The sequence below is a fragment of the Lycium ferocissimum genome, chromosome 5 (genome assembly GCF_029784015.1).
Source record: "Lycium ferocissimum isolate CSIRO_LF1 chromosome 5, AGI_CSIRO_Lferr_CH_V1, whole genome shotgun sequence".
Lineage (NCBI taxonomy): Eukaryota > Viridiplantae > Streptophyta > Magnoliopsida > Solanales > Solanaceae > Lycium > Lycium ferocissimum.
In genome coordinates, this window is record NC_081346.1 from 58,191,573 (window position 1) to 58,201,458 (window position 9,886).

Genomic DNA, 9,886 nt, shown 5'->3' on the forward strand with positions numbered 1-9,886 from the left:
TAACAAGTGTTTCACGCAACTGAGATAATACTTCTTTTTACCTCACAAGTCAGTGTTTTCAAAATTTGTGCACCAAAAAGTGTAATAATTGAGTCCACCAGCTTATGAAATTAAAAAATAAGTCTCACTTAACTAGTTTCAATTGCTGAGACATAAAAAAGGTTTTTCATAATTCTACTTGGCCAGAATACATAAAAACCCTTCTAAACTTGACACAAATTATTAATTACATATTTAACTATCAGTAGTCTTAATTCCGCCCCTAATTTGACAATTTCCTATTCTTTATCCCCTTATAGAATGATGTGGCAAAGAGAGTAGCTATATTTGATAGTCTTTAGGCGCATGAGAGCTTTCAATTAGTAGGCTATACTTCAACTGTTAATTGACACAGCCATATATAATAGTTTATTTATTTCAATTAGGTATTTCTTCTTGCTTCATCTTATATATAATGCAAATTTAATCCAACATCAATTTATTTTTAGTGAACTACAAAGTTTTAGTAGAATAATGAAGTTGCAACTGTATAATCTTTATTAATATCTAACTTAGATATAATAACTATCGGTTTCAACAGTGTATTTCTTCTTTTCGGGCAAAATATGTAAAACAAAATTGGCTGAAATTTCATTAGTTTTAGCCAGATAAAAAATTATTGCCTCAAAAGTGGAGTTCTAGCCTAGTTTTTTTTTTTTTTTTGTTAAATAATTTAATCTGAAAAAGAAAATCCAAAATTTAATGAATTTAATAAAGGGAAAAAAGTTAATTTTTATTTTTCAAAAAAATCAACAGACATGTGAGTGTATCTCACTTTCTTAGGATGAGATTGTGTGGGGGTAAAAATTATCAAATAGCCAACTTCAGAGGGAGCAAGAATTCAGAATCTGGCTCCTCTCCATTTTCCTCAAGTTCTTGCTTGGATTAATGACACATATCATGGTCTAGAATTAATGGAATAAATTTAATTAACTAAAACAAAACTCTAACCATAGTTAGAATAATTAATCACTTCCATATATTTGCTCCCAAAATATATTTTTGCAATCCCGTAATTCTAGATCTACCTTATATCTTTCCTAAATATATTAAAAACTTTTCTTTCTTTCCTTGAGTAAACTTTTTCCATGCCTTAAATATTTTTACATCTATCCTTTTTTTTTTCTTCATAATATTTATTTTTCTAATTGAATTTGAAAGGGCCAGAACTCCTGTAAGGCGATAGAGTAACAGAAAGTTGAGTGCTTAAATTTAATTTGCTCGTACTACTAAAATTATGTTAGGCCACACTATTTTTTTATTTGGCAATTATTATTTTATAAAGTTCTTTATTTGTATCATCATAGGTTTGAGTTTGCTTCTAATTTTCCATCTTTGAATGAGAACGTGAGTATATACCTATGAGATAAGCTTCAATATCGAGGGATAGAGAAAAAGTAGCGAAAAAATAAAAATGATTCACTACAAAAATTTATTCATGCCAAGAAAGAAAAGTTTTTAATATATTTAGAAAAAAAATATAATGTAGATTTAGAATTGTGGGATTGTAATAATATATTTTGGGAGCAAATATATGGAAGTAATTAATTATTCTAATTGTGGTTAGAAGTTTTACTTTAGTTAATTAAATCTAGGCCATTAATTTTAGATTATGTCACGTGTCCTTAATCCAAGCAAGAACTTGGGGAAAATGGATTGAAGAGAAATGGAGAGGAGCCAGATCCAAGAATTCATGCCACTAATAATTCATGCCAAATTTAAGAAAATTTCCAGATATTTTGCCTTTAACTTATAAGCTACATCATAAATTTATTTCGGCAATTCTCTGTCTAGAATTTGTACTTCCTCTTTCAGATTACCAGTCATGGGTGACCCCAACATCTTCTTGAAACTAAGCTGGATTTTCTTTATGATTTACTCAGTGAAATCTAGCCCACCTGAAGATCCCATAAAATGTTCATCCAAAACCAACCTTAACTGCACCATTACAAACTCTTATGGTGCCTTCCCGGATCGGACCATTTGCAAGGCAGCTCAAGCTGTTTTTCCAACCACAGAAGAAGAGATCATTTCTATAGTGGCAAATGCAACAAGGGAAAAAAGAAAAATGAAAGTGGCGACTCGGTTTTCACACAGCATACCAAAGTTGGTTTGTCCAGATGGTGAAGATGGATTGCTTATAAGTACAAAGTTTCTAAACAAGATCCTAAGAGTAGATCAAGAAAACATGACCATGACGGTTGAAAGTGGGGTGACTTTGAAACAGTTGATCCGTGAGGCGGCCAAGGCAGGACTGGTCCTGCCTTATACGCCTTACTGGTGGGGTTTAACCATTGGTGGCCTACTTGGGACAGGTGAAGAAAAATATTTTATGATATTCTCTTTATGAATCTCGATACTTAGCTTCTCCTCAATATGCAAATAACTAGCAGCATTCTTGTTTATAATATTACCAAAACCAACTTCGAATAAAAACTGAAAAACCTAAACTACAAAATTATTCTATTCAATTTTAATTTCCTATAACTTTGAATTATGTTTTCCAATAACAGGTGCTCACGGAAGTACTCTTTGGGGTTTGGGAAGTTCGGTACATGATTATATTGTGCAACTTCGAATTATCACACCAGATGAAGCGGCAAATAATTATGCTAAAGTACGTACACTGACAAATGGTAACCCTGAGCTGGATGCAGCTAGAGTGTCCCTAGGTGTTCTTGGAGTTATTTCACAGGTAACACTGTTTATAGCATCATGTCCAGTTAATTGTCATTTCCCCCCGACCTTCCAATTGTACCAAAATGAAAAGACGGAAAGTTTTCAGGGTGAAAATTTCAAACCAAAACCCATTAAAGGAGAAGAATTGACTTTTAACTTGTATTATTGCTTATATATATATATATATATATATATATATATATATATATATATATATATTTATTATTAGAATGTAAAAGTCTTTTTGAAATTCAAAAAGATCTTGAGGCGGATGGAACATACCGACACCGGGTTTATCTCACAGATGAACCCAGAACTTTCAACGGAAAGCATAAATTTATATGTAAAACTTCACGAAAATTATAACAATAGTAGTAGGCATCTAACTTTAAAAATATAATGAGTTTAATGCTATGAACTTTAAATGTTGAACCTATAAAACTTAAATCCTGAATCGGCTTCGCCTAAGTAGGAATTGAGGTTCCCATGTCCTTTCTCTCTTCTATTTTTTATTATTACCAGTACTCCCATCATCCACTTTTACTTGCCCATTATATTAAAATTAGATGTCCGGTTTTCACTTAGTTCCTAATTTATCCTTTCATTAATTATAATCATTTTCCAATGCATTTACCAATATATTGAATTTATTATATTCAAAGGTGATATAGTAAACTTATCATTTTATCAATCACTTCTTAAATGTGAATTGAATGGATGGAGTACTTTCCTTTCGTATTGATAGCGTATAACATAACAACACAAGACGATTACAAGAAGCATATGTCGAAAATGTTGAAGATATATCTATAAGAATGACAAATCCTTATCGTGTGTGAAATTTTAGGTGACACTGAAACTGCAACCAGTGTTCAAACGTTCAATTACCCTTTCAGAAAGGAATGACTCAGATTTGGGGGATGATGCAGCTAAGTTTGGGAGACAACATGAATTTGCAGATTTTACATGGTATCCTAGTCAGCGCAAGGTTGTTTATAGGTTTGTAATTCTACTATTTAGCTAGAACAATCTTATGCTAGCAGTAATGCTACAAGTTCTGTTTGTAATGATGCATACTATTAAATAAATAAATCTCTGTTTAACATGAAAAAAGGTTGTTTATAGGATTGATGATCGAGTTCCTGCCAACATTCCTGGCAATGGCCTTAATGATTTTCTAGGATTTCGCTCTACATCTTCACTCGTCCTCGCCATTTTAAGAACTTCAGGTACTCTCTCCGTCCATTTTGTCCATGATATTAAAAATAAATTTTCACCTTTTACTTGTCCAGTTTGAAAAATCAATAGATAAATATCAATTTATACTAGTTTACCCTTATTATTAATGCTTTAATTATTTCCACATCATTTCCCAACATTAAATGACTTGTAATAATTAGGGTTACTATAGCAAAATTACCGTTTTATTTATTTATTACTTCTTAAGGATGTACCAAGTTTAAACATGGACAAGCAAATATGAACGGAGGGTGTAATTATTACTCCTTTCAACACCCCTTAAGACACCCACCCACCCACCCCCCCCCCCCCCCAAACAAAAAAAACCCCAAACCCAAGAAAGCAAGAAGTGCTTTTTACTAAATTACCTTTAATTAAATAGCGGCAATTTAATATGATTTCTTGTATATGTAAACTATCACAATTATCTAAATAATGTTAAATCTTGAAGGAAAAAAATCAATTAATAACTTGTTAATTATGTAAAAAATTATTTACTTTGAACTAAATATAAACCTAAAAATACCATTAAATTACTCTCTCGGTCTCAAAAAGATTGCCTTACTTTTCTTATTGAGTTGTCACAAAAAGAATGACACATTTCTTCATTAGAAACAGTTTAACTTTATAAAATGATTTACTGCCACACAAATATTTAAGGTTTATTTTGGACCACACATTTCAAAAGTTTTCCTTTATTTCTTAAATTTTGTGTCAAATCAAACTAAACAATCTTTTTGGGACGGAGAGGTAATATGGATCGGAGGGAGCTAGTAACTGGTTTACATGTTACTAACATTTTCTATACCTGGCCATGACCTTACTGTACTTTCTTTGTATTTCTTATTTGTTCACTAGAGGAGACTCAAGAATCTACAAACGATGCTCGTGGAAAATGTTCAAGTGCCAAAATCACCACTTCCACATTGAAGATTAGTGCTTATGGGTTCACAAACAATGGTTAGTTAATTCTTTCATCACTTGACTCTACCATTATTGAATTCATACATAGTGGAAGAGAAGAAATCATGACGAGAACTAAAAGGCTCTTTTGGTTTATTAGAAAACGAAAAGTTAGTTTCGAAACAATATATATTGTTTGCCAATACCATCGTCTGAAGGCACAACATAGTAATTATAATGGATTAGTATTGAGTATTGACAACTGCTTTTCAAAGTTACAGTTCCCTTTTCTCGGTTGAATTGCTTTATTTCTTTAAGGGGACGTTTGTTTTATGAACAAATTAAACTAAGACTATAATGTGGAGATTGTATTATAGAGATGAAATAATGAAAAAATTTATATATAATATATATATATATATATATACTTTTATTAGTAAGCCGATGGTTTGTTCTGTCACACCCACAAGCCGACATGAGACATGATTGGTACCTAACCTAGCTAACCCGCCGTGTGAATCCCGATTTTCAAGGAAGTGAATATTATTTAATATATAGTCAAACCTCTCTACAAAGGCAGCATTTGTCCGAAAATTTAATGGCTGCTATAGTGAGGTGTTGTTATATATGTATACTGCATTTGATGTTTGGATCCCATTTAGTTGTTATAAACAAAAGTACGCAAAAAATTATTTTTCTATACTTTTTATGCTATAAACGAAAACTAAATATTTGTTAATTTTAAAATCTCAAATGATTTTCATATTTTATAAATTAAAAATTGAAGTGACTAATAAGTCCATAACTAGTTGTACTGTACCGATAAAGAATTAAAATCTAAGGAACATACATGCATTTAAAATTAATTGAAAATTTAAATATTTCAAGTTTGACGTAAGAATTCTACAACTGTAGGTTGTTTCGTAATTTCAGTCTCTTGATGATAATACAACGCTTGAATTGTCTAAGAGTTTTATCCAAACTTTCAGTAAAAACGAATTCAATAGCTTTCCCTTGATGATTACCATAAATATTTTAATATTTTATTTTTATAAATAATATATTTCTTACAAAATATTATTACACAATATTTGAGTATGGTACATAGGGAGGTAATATTATTTCACAATATTCAACAGATTTCCCTTGATGATTACTATAAATATTTTAATATTTTATTTTTATAAATAATATATTTCTTACATAATATTTGAGTGTGATTGTTATAGAGAGGTAATTTTACAAAGAGTGTATTGCTATAATGAATGTCACTACCGTTATAGGCAGAATGTCGTTATAGAGAAGTAAAGTATAATATGAAAAATTGGTTTCGGAGAAAATCGTGTCATTGTAGGATGGAAATTATATTATAATGAATGGCAATTATAGAGAGGTTTTTATTTTTATTTTTATTATTATTATTATTATTATTATTATTATTTTAATATTTTATTTTTATAAGTAATATATTTTTTACAAAATATTATTAAACAATATTTGAGTATGACTGTTATAAAGATCTAATTTTATAAAGAGTGTACCACTATAATGAATGCCACTACCGTTATAGGTAGAATGCATGCCACTACCGTTATAGGTAGAATGCTGTTATAGAGAAGTAAAATATAACATGAAAAATCGGTTCCAGAGAAAATCAGGCCGTTACAGTGAAACGATATTATAACGAGTAGCAATTATAGAGAGGTTTTTATTATTATTATTATTATTATTATTACCATAAATATTTTATTTTTATAAACAATATGTTTCTTACAAAATATTATTACACAATATTTGAGTATGACTGTTATAGAGAGGTAATTTTACAAAGAGTGTACCGTTATAATGACTGCCACTACCGTTATAGGTAGAATGTTGTTATAGAGAAGTAAAACATAACATGAAAAATCAGTTCCGAAGAAAATCAGGCCGTTACAGAAATGATATTATAACGCATGGCAATTATAGAGAGATTTTTATTATTATTATTATTATTATTATTATTATTATTATTATTAATAATAATAATAATAATAATAATAATAATAATAATAATAATAATAATAATAATAATAATTTTAAATAAAGTAATAATAGTATAATAGTAGTTAATAATAATAATAATAATAATAATAATAATAGCAAGGCGTGAAATCCAAAGAATAGTAACAATAATAGTAGTAGGAGGAGGAGGAAGAGGAGGAGGAGTTCGCAACTTAAATAACCCAAAAAGTGTGTTCGGGTACCAAAATAACGTAGTTAAAAAAAAAAAGTAACCAAAGTCCCCTTTGCGCACTAAATCAGTGCACAATATAGGGGTTATATATATATATATATATATATATATATATATATTTTTTTTTTTTACAATTTTAAAGTTCTCAAATTCACATTTTTTCCATACTTTGACCAAAGATTAGTGATGTTTCAAAACGCCGGAATATCAACTATCTTTTTCTGCGAACAATAATATAGGCTCAATACATCAAGTATACGTAAATGTTTGGATCGTAGTTTTAGGAGTTGTAAAGTGTCCCGAAGTAAGTTTTGTTTGTTTAGAAACTTGTTATCTTTAGGTTTAAGTGTTTTATTCTATTGCGCAGTAATTTACTGCATTAATGACGTCATTAAAAAAAATTGTTTGAATAACACAGTAAATGAATGCGTTATGCAAGTCCCATAAATTTTTTATCCAGTAGATTTAAGTAGTTATAAAAATAAGATAAAATCATCAAATAATGAGTATAGGTAGAAAAAGTAGTTGTAAATTGGTGAAACTTGGAACGATCAAAACTTTGTGCTCAGACGTCCGATTTACACGATTTTTTTTTTTTTGATTTTGCATATTTTCCCGAGATCTAGCCGGGTAAATTGTCGCAACGCGGTTTGGCCAGGCCAGTTTTAGAAAAACGTCCTTTATCCCATTCAATTTGAATTTTTCCCCAAATTGGTGCACAATTTTTATTCATCTTTAGTAAAAATCTAATGATAAAAAATATATTTCAAGATGGTAATCCCGTGGTAATGATATTTTGAATGTCAAATTTCAAGGCTCGAAATTCAATTTATGAAAACTCAATTTATGAAAACAAGTTAGATAGCATTAGTGAACATTATGAAAAGTGTCTACATTGTAGCTTTCACCAGCTTGGCTTGGTGGTGTACTTCTTTTTTATGCCAACCACCTGGGATCAAATCTAGGTGGGAGCATTGAGAAGGCATTGAGAAAACAACTTGGGTGCATGATGCATGTTTTAAATAAAAATTAAGTATATTTTTTGCGTATCTATTTCTTAATGATAAATATTATTTTACTCTTTGTTATCGTTTATAACTAACTCGTGTGACATACTAAACTAATTATAAATAAAACACTTAAACCTTTAGATAACAAGATTCAAACAAACAAAACTTACTTAGGGGCACTTTACAACCCCTAAAATGACGATCCAAACGTTTAGGTATACTTGATGTAATAGGCGACATTATTGTCCGCAAAAAAAGATATCAAGTTTTATATAAAATATTGATATTTCGGAGTTTTGAATTGGTCAAAGTATGGAAAAAACGTGAATTTGAGAACTTTTTTATTAAAAAAAAAAAAATAAAAAAAAACATAAACATGTCGACTAATTTAACTATCGCAAGTAGCACTTAACATGTAAATTTGTAAATTAGTCCTATTGCTCACTAATTTAGCGCGCAAAGGTTACTTTGGTAACTTTTTTTTTTTATTGCGTAAAAATTGAACATTTCCTCCTTAATTTGATCATTTAAGTAAGGACTCGTAGTTGCAGCAGCAGTAGTAATAATAGTAGAAGTAATATTAGTAGTAGTAGTAGTAATAATAATTCGCATTCTCTCAGGTTTTGCCTTTACTGGCTACCCAATGGTTGGATTTCACAATCGATTCCAAGCATCAGGAACATGCCTAGACAGCCTTGAAGATGCAAGAATCACAACATGTCCTTGGGATTCTAGAGTTAAAGGTCTCTTCTTTCACCAAACAACATTCAGTATTAGCTTATCGAAAGTCAAAGACTTCATTGAAGATGTCCAAAGGCTAGTTGCTTTGGAGCCTAGGGCACTATGTGTCCTAGACTTATACAATGGCATCCTCATGAGGTACCTTACAACTTCAAATGCTTACTTGGGTGAACAAGAAGATGCTTTGGATTTTGACATCACATATTACCGAAGCAAGGACCCAATGTCTCCTAGGCTCTTTGAAGATTTCCTTGAAGAGATAGAGCAACTTGCATTCTTCAAATATGAGGCCTTGCCACATTGGGGAAAGAATAGGAATGTGGCATTTATTGGAGCAATCAGCAAGTACAAAAATGCTGACAAATTCTTGAAAGTGAAACAAAGCTATGACCAATTAGGGTTATTTTCAAGTGAGTGGACAGATCAAGTTCTAGGCTTAAAAGATGGGTTGACCATAGTCAAAGAGGGGTGTGCTCTTGAAGGACTATGCATTTGCTCTGAAGATATTCATTGTGCCCCAAAGAAGGGTTACTTTTGTCGACCAGGCAGAACTTACAAAGAAGCGAGGGTGTGTACTCGTTTGTCGTCACGATAGAGTCCTTGTACCAATAAATTAAATCTTAATTATGATGTAAAAGACAACAAGAAATGCACAAATACATTTTGAGTAAAAGAAATGTAAATATTTAAAGAACGAAATAAATAAGCACAACAATGTAAGAAGTACGCCTTAATATAATATACTTATATAGTAATACAATTATTGTTCTCGACGAGTTTTTATTACTTTTTCAAATGCTAAAGACGATATATGATTTTTTTTTCTTCAATTGAATGTACACTTTTCTTATTGAAACATGGTCATCTAGGTCGTCCTTTTGAATTTTATCCTGGTCCTCTCCTCCACCCAAACCCTGTGATCAAACTTTTGACATCTAAATTAGCTTCTTCATTGAGTTTCAACTTTCAAGTGGATCTGTTTGTTCTGATTGATAGGCTCTCTATCCCATCCCAAGTGATGCTTTAGAGGTTAAATATT

General features: G+C 30.5%; 1 protein-coding gene across 1 annotated transcript; it reads left to right on the plus strand.

Moving 5' to 3' along the window:
• Positions 1-1,770: 1,770 nt before the first annotated feature.
• On the plus strand, positions 1,771-9,653 carry LOC132056949 (probable L-gulonolactone oxidase 6). Its single transcript, XM_059449359.1, has 6 exons — positions 1,771-2,354; positions 2,553-2,734; positions 3,566-3,706; positions 3,833-3,947; positions 4,816-4,917; positions 8,727-9,653. The coding sequence occupies exons 1-6, from the start codon at positions 1,865-1,867 to the stop codon at positions 9,440-9,442; spliced, it is 1,746 nt and encodes a 581-aa protein (XP_059305342.1). The 5' UTR covers positions 1,771-1,864; the 3' UTR covers positions 9,443-9,653.
• Positions 9,654-9,886: the final 233 nt, after the last annotated feature.